General features: G+C 55.5%; 1 protein-coding gene across 1 annotated transcript in view; it reads left to right on the forward strand.

Moving 5' to 3' along the window:
- Nucleotides 1–9,103: 9,103 nt before the first annotated feature.
- NIBAN2 (niban apoptosis regulator 2) overlaps nucleotides 9,104–13,331 on the forward strand; it is a 36,845-nt gene continuing 32,617 nt past the window's right edge. Inside the window, exons 1-2 of the mRNA XM_030961705.1 lie at nucleotides 9,104–9,361; nucleotides 9,646–9,741. Of these exons, the coding sequence (XP_030817565.1) occupies nucleotides 9,687–9,741 (55 nt within the window). The 5' untranslated portion in view covers nucleotides 9,104–9,361; nucleotides 9,646–9,686. The remainder of the gene's footprint in view (nucleotides 9,362–9,645; nucleotides 9,742–13,331) is intronic.

Consider the following 13,331-nt stretch of genomic DNA (forward strand, 5'->3'; position numbering starts at 1 on the left):
TACTAGATTGGTTAGTGAGAATCAGAATATTCAACACAGAAGATGATTTATTGTATTGTAACGGGAACCTCGCTCTCTTACCCCTTTTACTCTCTCACCCTCTCATCCTCTCTCCCCCTCTCTTCTCTCAGCCTGCTCTGAGCTGTGCCTGGCAGCTCCCAGCAGGGCCCTGCACCCAGGCCCTTTGCAATAAACCCCAAGTTCCATAACCTGGCTGCAGAGATCTCTCATCTCCATCCATCCGCACCATCCTACCCCCTGACACCCCTGACACAGAGTGACAATGGCCTGGCTCCATCCAGCCCCAGCAGCCCCAGGTCAGGCAGCCCCCAGCCCCAATCCTTCGCTCCAAAACCTGCTATCCTCCCTTATGCTTCCTTAAAAATAATCCCAAGCTGAGTCTGTCAGAGCCTGCACTCGGTGCCAAGGCAGGCTATAAATACCAGAGGCTATTTAAGAGTGAGGTATTTATACTGCTGCTGCATCTCCCTGCCAGGCTGCCCAGGGAGGCTGCAGTGCTGGGCTGCAGGAAAAGCCCCAGGGAGCTGCAGGAGAGCTGGACCCACCCAGAGGGGTCCCCAAAGTCCCCAGGGTGTGTCCCCTTGCCCTTGGGTGTTGTGGTGTTATGAGGGTCCCCAGGACGAGGTGAGAGATGAGAATCTGACTCCAAGTTCTCAGAAGGCTGATATATTATATATTATATAATAATACTATAATAATAGTAAAATGCATCATATTATATTATATTATATTATATTATATTATATTATATTATATTATATTATATTATATTATATTATATTATATTATATTATATTATATTATATTATATTATATTATATTATATTATATTATATTATATATATTATATTCTAAATATAAAAATATACTATATCTAAAATATGCTATTCTATTGTATACTAAAACTATACTAAAGTATAGTTTATATACTTTAGTATATAAACTATATATAGTATATAAACATAGTTTATATACAGAAAGGATACAGACAGAAGGCTGGAAAAGAGTGAATAATAAAAACTCGTAACTGATCAGAATCCCAACACAGCTGGACTGGGATTGGCCGTTAATTAAAAACAATTCACATGGAACCAATCAAAGATGCACCAGTTGGGAAGCAACCTCCAGAACACATTCCAAGCAATCAGATAATTATTGTTTACATTTCTTTTCTGAGGCTTCTCAGCTTCTCAGGAGAAAAATCCTGGCAGAGGGATTTGTCAGAAAATATCACGGTGACCCTTGGGGACAGTCAGCTCCCTGGTAGCTCGGTGGTTCTCTTGCATCCATCACACCTGGTAGAAAACATAAATAAGGAAAGAGTGTGTGGGAAGTCTAGGACATCTGAATAACTGACTAATGTGATTAAGCAGAAGCTCTTTGTTGTTTATATTACACATGCTTTTATAGATTTTACAAACTACTAATTATACACTTCTTGATTGGTGGTGTTGTCTTGCTCTCTTGTTTTCTGTTTCTGTTTCTTAGTATCTGTGGTTGGTTATATTTTAGGTGTTTCACAATCTTTTGTTATTTAGTTCTTGTGATCTTGGTATTTGGCTCCTCAGCTTCTTTATTCTTATTTTAGTACAGTTGATGTTTTAGTAACTTTGGTGAATGTTAGGCTGCTTTGAGAAAATTCTCATAAGAACAGTTGCAAGCAGCGTGGCTGGCGAGTTGTTCAGGTACATTTCTATAAGAGTGGCATTTGTCTCACTGGAAAAACTGGGAACCAAGCTGGGAATCAAGCTACCCCACCCCACAGCTGCCTGGGGAAGGTGTCAGCCTGGGCATGGAGGCTTTGGGGGGACAAAGCCAGGAGGGCAGGGATGGGAACATCCTCCCCATGGTGGTGGGGAATGATGGTTTGGAGACCCTTCCTGCCAACACAGCTCCAGCATGGGCAGGCCCCATCCTGGCACCCAGGACCTGCTGGAGTGCAAAATGCCCCAGAACTCCCTCCAAGCAGGGACTGTGGGCTGGTTTGGGACCCCCAGAAACCTTTCCCTGCTTGGGGGGATGCAGGTGAGGAGCCAGGGCTGGACACCCCCAGAACAGCTGGGAAGGGAAGGGAAGGGAAGGGAAGGGAAGGGAAGGGAAGGGAAGGGAAGGGAAGGGAAGGGAAGGGAAGGGAAGGGAAGGGAAGGGAAGGGAAGGGAAGGGAAGGGAAGGGAAGGGAAGGGAAGGGAAGGGAAGGGAAGGGAAGGGAAGGGAAGGGAAGGGAAGGGAAGGGAAGGGAAGGGGCTTTTCCTCAGCCCCCTTTCCACACAGGGCTGTGAAGGAGCATCAGAGTGGATGGGGAGAGGTGGTGGCTGCTCCCCTCACTCCATCCTGTGCTGGTTTGGTCCAAATCATGGAAATTGGGATGGCCAGGTCTGGCAGCTGGGCCCTGCACTAGAGGCTGTTGGTGTGGGATGGAATTCTGGGAAGTAACAGGGAGCTGGGAGGCCAGAGAAGAGGCTGGCCTTGGGGTCAGAGCTGGCTCAGGGTGGTTTTCCTGACAGACAAGGGTAAGGATGTTTGTGGTACCAAGGGGAAGTTGATGTGAGAGATGCCTCCCCCAGCAGCCTTGGGGCCACATCCTGATCCTTCCTTCCTGGTCCTCTCCAAAGGAGTCTAGGCCAGGAGGCCTCACTCTGGGCTTTTTCACCCCCAAAAATTCAATTGAAACCTGTTAAGATACTGGGCATGTGCTTAACTGGCAGAAATGGGGGTGTCCCACAATCTTCTGAGTCCTGGGGCTGAAAGTGGAAACACTTCAGATCAGCTCCTGCTGATCTGCTGACCATCCTCCCTAGGGGCTCCCCTGGAATATTTGGGATTTTAGGACACTGTGGGAGGGTGTGAGAGTATCCAGCATCCACTGGGGAGTGCATCCTGGGTCTGGGGATGTGGGATGGGGAGGCACTTCCACCCCCTGAGTGCAGGCAGAGGCAATGCTGGCTGTTAAATGCCTGGTCCTGGAGCTGGGAATGTGTCCCAGGGGAAGGGGCTTGTGGGGACAGTGAGGGCACAGCGTTGTGACATTCACATTTTCTCTGAAAAAATCCCTTCACAAAGGGCTTTTCTCCTGGGAAGCTGAGGAGCCTCAGAGAAAAGGAAAACAATTCTTCTCTCATTTGCTTCTCCTGTGTTGTGCTCATGTGGAATGTGTTTGGAGATTGTTTACCCACAGGTGATTGTTCCATTGGATTCTGCTGGGAGTTGTTTTCACTCTTTGGCCAATCAGGGCCAAGCTGTGTCAGGACTCTGGAAAGAGTCAGGAGTTTTCATTGTTATCTTTTTAGCATTCTGTAAGAATCCTTTCTGTATTTTTTAGTACAGTTAGTATAGTATTCTTTAATATAATACAGTAAAGTAATATAAAGTAAAAAAATTATAAATATAATATAAATAAATATATTATAATATATAATATATAATAATAATATATAATATAATATAATATAATATAATATAATATAATATAATATAATAATTATAATATAATATAATATAATATAATATAATATAATATAATATAATATAATATTATATAATAATATATTTATAAATTATTATAAATATAATTTATGAATATGTTTATAATATAATAAATAAATTTTAGATATAATATATAAATATATTTATGAATATATTAACTTTATAAAGTAATGAATTAGCCTTCTGAGAACATGGAGTCAGATGCATCATTCCTGCCTTTGTCAAGGCACTCCCAGCAAATACAATACAGTGTCCCCCTTTGGCTGTGTCCCCATGAGCTGCCTGGGGTGCAGCTGCTCAGGATTAATCATCCCAGGACCTGGTGTTTGTGCTGGGGCAGTGAGGGCTGGGCTGACCCTGCTGAGGTGCAGGCAGGGCCCAGCCTGGTGCTCTGGGTTTTCCCCATTTCCAGCTGTTCAGCGTTGCTCAAACACGGGATTTTTTCCTTTCCCTGGTGCAAATGGCAGAGCTGTGACCCAGCACCAGCCCCTGCACCTGCCCAGGGTTTGGGAGTGGGGCAGAAAACCACTATTCCCAATATCCCACAGCAAGGAGCAGAGCCAGGGCCACACCCATGCTGTGCCAGTGCCCATGCCCATTCCCTGTGCTCATCCCAGTGCCCAGGCTGTCCTGCCTGTGCCTGTCCCATGTCCCATGCCATACCAGTGTATGTCCCATACCCCATGCCCATGCCATGCCAGTGCCTGTCCCGTGCCCCATGTTCCATATCCTGTGTCCCATGCCATGCCAGTGCCTGTCCCATTCCCGTGTCCCATGTCAGTGCCTGTCCCGTGTCCCATGTCCCATGCCCATGCCAGTTCCTGTCCCATATCCCATGTCCTCTGTCAGTGCCTGTCCCATGTCCCGTGTCCCATATCCCGTGTCCCATGTCCCATGTCCCATGTCCATGCCATGTCAGTGCCTGTCCCGTGTCCCATGCCATGCCGGTGCCCGTCCCCGTGCCCGTTCCCTGTGCTCAGCCCGGTGCCCACGCCGGTGCCCGCACCCCGTGCCCTGTGCCACGCCGGTGCCAATGTCGCCAGTCTGTCGCACCCTCGGCAGGCTGCACCGAGCCGGTCCCGGCTCCCTGCCAACGCCTGGCTGGCGGCCACCAGTTATCCCAGTGCCGACCAGCAGAGGGGAATGCTGGTCCGCAGGAGCCTCCCTCCTCCTCCTCCTCCTTCCTCCTTCCTCCTCTTCCTCCTCTTCCTCCTTCCCTCGTCCCCCGGCCCCGCCGGCCGCTCCCTGCCCTGGGGCGCTGGGTGCTCACCCACCGGGGGCGAGGTGCGGTGACATCCCCGCCCTGTGCTGCCTGTCACAGCCCCCTGGCACCCATCTGGGGCTTTGGGGATCCCCAGGTGTCCCTCAGTCAGTGCCACCCCTCTGCTCAGAGCTCCGTACCCGGGATGGAGCTGACGGATCCCGCTCAGAGCTCCGTGTTCAGGCTGGAACTGGGGTTTGGAGCTCACAGATCCCGCTCAGAGCTCCGTGTTCAGGCTGGAACTGGGGTTTGGAGCTCACAGATCCCGCTCAGAGCTCCGTGTTCAGGCTGGAACTGGGGTTTGGAGCTCACAGATCCCGCTCAGAGCTCCGTGCCCGGGCTGGAGCTGATGAATCCCGCTCAGAGCTGTCGGATGCAGCCCTGATTCAGCAGAAGCCGCTGGAGGCAGGCCTGATTCAGCAGTGTTAATGACGCTGTTATCGGAGCGCTGGAGTCAGCAGCGGGACGGAGGGCGCAGCAGCCCGCGGGCACGGCATCACCTCGCGGGGCTGGGCACGGCTGCCCTCGCCTTTATCAGCATTGCAAAGTTTTATTGCCGCAATCACGCTGCTGGTAATTGCACCGAGAGCAGTTCTGGGGAAGGCGAGCAGGAGGGCACCTCCGCCCCCTTCTGTGCCGCTGCTTCTCCCTCCTGCCCAGCTGGGCTGGCTCGGACCCCAGGGCACAGCGGGTCCCTCAACAAGGACTCCTCCGGGGCCTCAGAGGTGAGCCCAGGTGGGTTTCCACCCCCACCCTGTGGATGGGACCTGAGCCCAGCTCTGAGGGGCGCCCCGACCTCCCCTCGGCTGCAGCTCCTGCCCTCAACCCCCGCCCCCCTCCACGGAGATCGGGTTTCCCGGTGATCTGGTGAGGTGGAAACAGATCCCTGTGCCAGGGTCACTGCGAGTGAAAGGAAAACTCCACTGATTGCTCCTGGTGTGGGTGAGAGGGGAATAAACATTTACCGGGCTGGAGATTTATCCTGCAGCGCTCAGCGGCTGCAGGAATCCAGCAGGATTCTGGAGGAGGGGAGAGGTTGGGAACAGCCTGTTCTGGGCTCTCTGCAGGTGCCTCCAGCACCTCTGCTGCCCAGAGCTCGGGTTCTACACCGTGCCCATGGAAAATCCAACGGGAACAAGGTGGGATGATCCCCCCACAGGCACCGAATCCAGAGGGACCAGCTGAGGGGCAGGAGGGCAGGGAGCTGAGCACACAGCCCCTGCCGGGCTTGGTTTGATTGCTGTGAGCAAAAAAATACCCCACATCATCAACTTTAAAAAAAAATGCTTTGTCACAGCCATGGATTGTGGCATCAGAATCATCCAGAAGTCCTGGGAGGGGGAAGGACAGGTATGGAACACTTTGCTCATCATGAGGGACTAATGCACTGAAGGCTTTAATAATGTGGGAGCTACCTCGGCTCGCTGCTGCCATCTCCACCATCCCAGGAGCTGCCTGAAATCACGGGAATGTTTATTCTGCTCGGCTGTATTCACAGGGAAATCCTTCATTTCCAAGCTGGGCTAGATAATTCATCATCTCCAGGCAGATAAGCATTATTTCCATCTCTTCAGTGAGATGTAATTAGCTGGCATGATTACACTTTATCAGCCTGCAATTCTGTACAACTCCAACGCTGCACAGCCTCTGGTGGGAGGGACGTCTGTGCCAGGTCCCTCAGAGCCCCAGCACGTGGGACAGGCCCAGGACAGGGTGTGACAAAGCCATTTGGGCATCACTAGTGCTGCTGGCACTGCTGGTTTTTTCTCCTGGATCCAGGGGCTTTACCTGGAGCCTTTGCAGGGCATGTGGGGAAGCAGAGCAGGGAGCTGAGCCTGCAAAGGGGGATGGATTTAAAGATATCCTTGGGAAGGATGGAGCCAGGAGGGGAGACAGGAGGGCAGTGGGGGGCTGTGTCTGCACCCCTTGTGCTCAGCAGGATGGGCTCAGTGCCTGAGCAGGGCCAGGCTGGACTCCCAGAAACTGCAGCTGGAGAGGAAGGACAAACCATCCCCATCCTCATCCTCCTCGGGCATCCATCAGGGTGGCAGGGATGGAGGTGACCCTGACCAGGACCATGTTGGGGACAATCCCCTCTGCACATAACTATGGGGGAATAAACCAAAATGTGCCAGAGAGGAAGGACAAACCATCCCCATCCCCATCGCCATCCTCATCATCCTCAGACACCCATCAGGGTGGCAGGGATGGAGGAAACCCTGACCAGGAACACACTGGGGACAATGCCCTCTGCATGTGACCATGTGGGAATAAACAAAAATGTTCTGGAGAGGAAGGACAAACCATTCCCATCCCATCCCCATCCTCATCCTCCTGGGCCAGCCACTGGGGCAGTGGGGATGAAGGAAACCCTGACCAGCAGCACATTGGGGACAATCCCCTCTGCACATAACCCTGTAGGAATAAACCAAAATGTGCCATAGAGGAAGGATAAACTATTCCCATCCCTATTTCCATCCTCATCATCCTCAGACACCCATCAGGTCAGGAAATCCTGACCAGGAGCACATTGGGGACAATGCCCTCTGCACATAACCCTGTAGGAATAAACCAGAAAGTGCTCACCTGCTGAGATTTGAGCTCCCAAATGTCTCCAGCCCCAATAAAAACCTTCCAACAACTTCCTTACTTTCCTGGCCCAAGCTTTGGCAGCTGAGCCTCTCTGGCTCCGGTGCCAAAATCTCCCTGCTGTGTCACCACGTGGCACTGTCTGGTGGTGCCAGGACATGGTGCCCATCCTCAGGTGGTTTTTGGAGCCCCAAAAGCAGCCTGTGTCTCCAGGCTCTGCTGACAGGCTATTTTTGTGTTTGCAAAATCAACAATATCAATGCTGTCTATTTTTTACCTCTTCATTCAGGTTTTATTTATTTATTTAAGAAACACACCAGTGGGCAAAAGAGGCAGTGATGACTCAAGTGCTCCTGTGCTTGTGTGGATTAATTTTTCAAAAATAAGGCTTTTTAACCACTTACTTGGTTTATTTAGCAGGATTCTGTGTGCACTGCCTAAATCATATTCCATACATTGCTTTTTTGGAAGGGATGAAGCTTGGTTTCTAATAATGAAGTTATTTACATGGATAGATATTCCCATTTCTTTTCAATTTGAAGTGGGTGGATGCATTTTCATCGCCTGTTAAATACCATCACCCCACTAAGACAGAATTTCAAATTAAGTCACAGCCAGACTCCTCGGGGATCAGCACTGGGGAAAGTGTTTAAAAGCCTCCAGTGGAACAATTTTCTATTGGAAATGAGATTTTGCTGCAGATAAATTTCCCACGAGAATCCCTTGATACCAGCAGCATTCTGGCCTGGCAAACAAACTGCAAACAAGCCCCGTGCTAAGGGTAAAACCTTCTTATGGGGCATCTCAGGGGGGGAAAAGGGATATAAAAGGGTATAAAAAAAGGAAATATTCCAGCTTTGGAGTTATTTCCCCATTGAAATGAGTCGGAGGGGTGAGAACAGTCAGGATGGAAAAGGTTGGTGCACTGTGGGCATCCCTCTGGGGGGAGAGAGAGTTGGGACCAATGCGGGTGGCATCTTTGTGCCACTCGATGTGCTGATGTTTTTTGCCCACGCGGGGAGTGCTCGGCTTGGGCAGAGCTTGGCACGGGCGCACCGTGCCCACAAGGAGGATTTTGGCTGCAGGGTGGCATTCCCCTGGCACGGCGAGGGCTCGCTGGTGTCCCCAGGGGTGGTGGCAGCGCTGCAGGGCAGGGCTGGCGGTGGCAGCGGGCGGGGAGCGAGGGCCGTGCCCATCCTGCCGCCCCCGGCCCAGCCCCGCGGCCAAGGGCAGCTATTTCAGGAGGATAAACAGGATGCCTCGCTCCCAGCCCGGCCACTTCCAACCCTCCCTCCCTCCCACTGCTGCCGGGTAAACAAGGCCAGCCCAGGAAAAGCCTCCTGGAGCCGTTTCCACGCTGGCGGTCCCACACCGAGCCAAGCTGGGCCGAGCTTCCAGAGCTCTGGGAGCATCCAGGGACCCCGAGCGATGCCAAGGCGCGCATCCACCTCGGCAGCGGCTCCCCGGAGCCGCCCCGCAGCTGGGAACAGCCTGAACTTTCTGGGCACGCCAGCAACGTCCTCCTCCTTCCTCCTCCTCCTCTTCCTCCCTCGGTCACACCCCGAGCTGCTGGCGGTGCCCGGGCTCTGGCAATGAGGGCGGCGGGGCCTTTCCTCCCCTCCGCACGGATCGTGCCCGGGCAGCGCCGCGGGATCCTGCGCGCCGTTTCCGCCTGTTGCGCTTGGGGACGGAGCCGCAGCAGCAGCGAGAGGAAGGAGGAGCTTTTCCAGCGCTTCCTCCGGCTCCTTCCTCCCCGGCTGGGGCCGAGGAGGCTTCGCACGATGGCTGGAAAACGCAGACACACAAATTCCCTGTTTCAGTGTCCCGCTCTGAGCGTGCCGCCGGCTCCCCCGGTGATGCCAGCCCCATCCCGGGGCGGGTTCTAAACCACCCCGAGCGCTCCCATCCCCTTCTCCCCCGGGCCGGGGAGGCCGAGGGGCCCCTGCCTGTGCCGCCCCTCTCCAGCTTGGCACCAAGGTCAGGCTCTTGGCCGCGGTGTGGGCGCAGGTAGGACGGAGCCCGGCTGTGGCAATGCCAGCACGCAGCCGGTTCTGCCGGTGGCACTGCGGGGGACACCGGGCACTGCCCCCTCCTCCATCCTGCCCACCCCCCGGGTAATTAGCCGCGCTAATTACCGGCGGGGGGACCCTCGCAGCCTCTCCCCGGGGCCGGGGGCGGTGCGGGAGGAGTGGCCGGGGGGGCCGTGGGGCGCCGTGCTGCCGGGCCGCCCCGAGCTCTGCCTTCTTCCTCCTCCTCCTCCTCCTCCTCCTCCCTCTTCCCTCCTCCTCCAGCCGCTCCTCCCGCCGCCCGGCCCGGCCCGGCTCCGCTCGCCATGGGCGATGTGGTCTCCACGCACCTGGACGAGGGTCGCCGCCAGCACATCGCGGGTGAGCCCCCGGCGCGCCCCGCTCATCCCGGGGGGATCCCCGGCATCTCCCCACCCCTCCTTCAATCCCTTTGGGAACCCCGCCGCTCAGTCTTTCTCGGGACCCCCCACTCTGTTCTTCGCCTCTCTCTCGCTCTTTAAAGTTTTTAATTTTTAGTTTCCCCGCGGTTTTGCCTCGGCACAGCTCGGGGGGTACCCGAGGTGCCTCCCCAATGAAAGGCTGCGTTGTGTGGGGGTGTTTGTGTTGGCGGCGGGGCTCGGGGACCCCTCGGGCTGCGGGGAGGGGAGAGGGGAGCTGGGCTCGGGGGGATGCTGGGAGCGCAGGGACACCGCTGTCATACGGGCACTAATATATATAATATATAATATATAAAATATAATATAATATATAATAATAATTGTATAATATTATATATAATATATATAATTATATAGATATTTATGCAAAAATAATGCTGGCGCTAGCTGGCACATGAGCCTCATCCCCCTTCACAGTGCTGGGAGATCCTTAGGAAAGGGATCTTAGGAAGCCCCCGCAGATGTTCTGGGGCGGAGGGAAGGGCTGCCTGCACCCCAGGCTGGCTCCAGGCAGGGCACAGCAGTGCCCCCGCCCGCTCCGTGCGACGGGCAGGGTGACAATGCGGTCATTGAGAGCCGGGTGTCCGCCGGCTCAGGATGTCTGTCTGTCTGTCTGTCCGGAGCTGCCCGGGAGCCGCGGGATGACGGCTCTGCACAGCATGGATCGTGTGAAGCCGTGCCTGGGGGGCTCAGCGCTGCTAGCCGGGGTCTCTGGTGACACTCCTGACCCCTCTAAGTGGGGTCAGCTCCTGTCGCCCTGCTGGGCTGCCCCCAGCCCCTTTGCGTCACTCGTGATGCTGGCGCTGGGCTCCCCGGGGCTTCTGAGCGGGCAGGACGTGAGCTCCGAGCCCTTTCATGTCCCAGCTTTGGTTTCAGCTCCCCAGGCTGGCAGAAAACCCCCTGGGCTCCAGTGGCTGAAGCCACCCCCGCAGCAGCGGGGCCGCACCTGAGCGGTGTCACAGCCGAGGGTGGCTTCGAGCTGGACCTTGTGCATCTGGGGACCGCCCATGTTTTGGAGGTGGCTCCGCCGTATCGCTCCTCTGTCGCGGCCATAAAGCCACCACGGGAGTGGCTCTGAAGTCCTTTTGTCCCCAAGGGCTCTGGGGGAAGAGCTGCCGTGGGGCTGGCACAGGCACGGCTGTCTCGCCGCGCAGCCCATCCGCCCTGCCAGGCCCCGTCCTGGCAGGAATGCTTACGTGGTATGCGGCTCAGCAGGACGCCAGCAGGTTTCTGAGCTTTGAAGGAGAGCTTGGAACTCGCTCTGGGGTTTTCATCTTGCATTAGTTAAAGCTCCAGCCCGGCAGAGCACCGGCTCGGGGCTGCCTGTGGCATGTTTGGATCCAAAGCACATCCTGAATTTCTCTGGAGCTTGCTGAGATTGTCTGCGCACAGATAGCTCCCCGTGCAAGCCCCTGTGATCCTAATCCTGAAGAATAACAAGGAGAAGGCTGGCTGGGTTTCCTGTGCAGGAATCTGTCCCTGCTGGGGCAGGGATTGGGTGTTTGCAAGGCCAGGCTGGATGGCTGCACCCTGGAAAGGGCTGAGCTGCTACCCCAGCGTGGGATTTAACCCATGCTTGGGGTCTGTAGAGGGCTTTTAATGAGAAAAAAAGATTTCATGAGAGAAAAAAAAGATTCCTGTGCAATAGGATTATGGAGACTGGGCTGGGACATGTCCTGTGCCATGCTGGGGTGAACAGGGGGGGCACACACCTGTACTGGGACACCTCCCTGGGAGACACTGGGACAAACTGGGTTCCTGGAGCACCTCTCTGCTCCTGCCAGGGCTCCTGGCTGGCTGAGGAGCCCCCGGAGCTGGGAGGGGCTGGAGCCCAACAGGCAAGGCACGACTTGCTGTCAGGCATGCAAAGCAACGTGGCGGGGAAAGCTCCGGGTTTTCCTGCCTAGCTCGGCCTGTTCTCCACTGCTGCTGCCCCAGGAGGGATCCTGCCCTTCTCCAAGCAGCTTTTCCCAGTTGTCCTCCCAAATTTGGGGGATTTGGATTTGCTGCCCGGGCCCCCATGAGCCGTGGTTGCTGGAGGGACAGGAGCTCTTTGGGCTTGGCAGTGTTTCCTGAGGTTGCCGCTCCTTAGAGCAGCAGAGCTGCTGGGGAGAGCCTGGCCCGGACCTGTGGCCCTCCTGGGAAGGGGGTAAAGGCAGGAGGGAGGTGGGAGAGGCCCTGCCATGCCCACAGTGCCCAGGCTGTGCAGGTGCCATGCCCTGTCCCAGCCCATTTGATGGTGGCTGAGTGAGGCTCATGTCCCCCAGAAGTCACCAGCCACACAGGTGTCACTTGGGTGGCTCAGGAGCGGGGTCCTTCTTCCCAGCTGGGGCTGGAGGGCTCCAGGCAGTCACAGAGGCAGGTCCCTGCCAGCTGTGGGGTGTCAGGGCAGCCAGGTGTGATGCACAGGTGTGATCCTGCATTCCCTTCTCCAAGGTCTCTCTGACCGGTGCTTCCTCCTGCTCCCCTGCTTTGGACATCTTCCTGCCTGAGTCAGCCAGTTTGTTTGTCAACACCCTTCAGCTGCTCTCCTCCTCCTCCTCTTCCTCCCAGATGTGGGCTGGGAGTTGTCTCCAAGCTGCTCTGTGGGCTGGAGCAGGACCGGTTCACCCTCCTTGTGCAAGGATGCCCAGCGTGGGCACCATCACCAGGGTGGCAGGACTGGGGTGCCCTGGGAAGCCAGGATGTGACTGGGTGGAGTTCTGCACAGTGTCTCTCACGCCCAGGGCTCTCAGCATGGGACAGGATGAGCTCTTCCCTCATGCTGGGATCCTGATGCTTCCCTGGAGCATCCCATGGACCCCTTCTCCTGGGGGCTGAGCTGAAGCGTGGCTGGCAGGAGCTCTGCGTGGAGCTGCTACTCCTGAGCCCAGGGGTGCCAGCACCCAGGGATGCAGCAGGAGCTGCTGGGTGGGTGGCAAAGCCCAGGGTTCAGCAGGAACCCCTGGGTGCCATCCTGGGTGAGTGGCAGAGCCTAGGGATGCACCAGGAGATGCTGAGTGAGTGCCAGCACCCAGGGATGCAGCAGGAGCCCCTGGGTGCCATCCTGGGTGGGAGGCAGAGCCCAGGGATGCAGCAGGAGCCGCTGGATGTCTCCATGCCAGAGGGATGTGGGGGTGGGTGGCAGCACAGGGGGGCCCCTGGGAGCTCACACCTTGCTCTGGCATCTCCGGGGAGTCACCAGCCCGTTAATTACGGAGTGAAGCAGCTGCTAATTTCGGGCTAGGAACTTCCACAGGCAGCAGCCCACGCGGAGGTGGCAGAGGTGACACCGAGCCTCATCCCTGGGGCGGGACCTGCAGCCTCCCTGCCCCAGGGAGCCTTGTGGGGCATCGGTGTGTGCATAATATCCCTGATCCAGCAGGGATGGGACACTGGGATGGGATCTGGGATGGGATGGATGGGATGGGATGGGATGGGATCCATGGGATGGGATGGGATGGGATGGGATGGGATGGGATGGGATGGGATGGGATGGGATGGGATGGGATGGGATGGGATGAGCTGGGATGG

This window comes from Camarhynchus parvulus, chromosome 17 (genome assembly GCF_901933205.1).
Source record: "Camarhynchus parvulus chromosome 17, STF_HiC, whole genome shotgun sequence".
Lineage (NCBI taxonomy): Eukaryota > Metazoa > Chordata > Aves > Passeriformes > Thraupidae > Camarhynchus > Camarhynchus parvulus.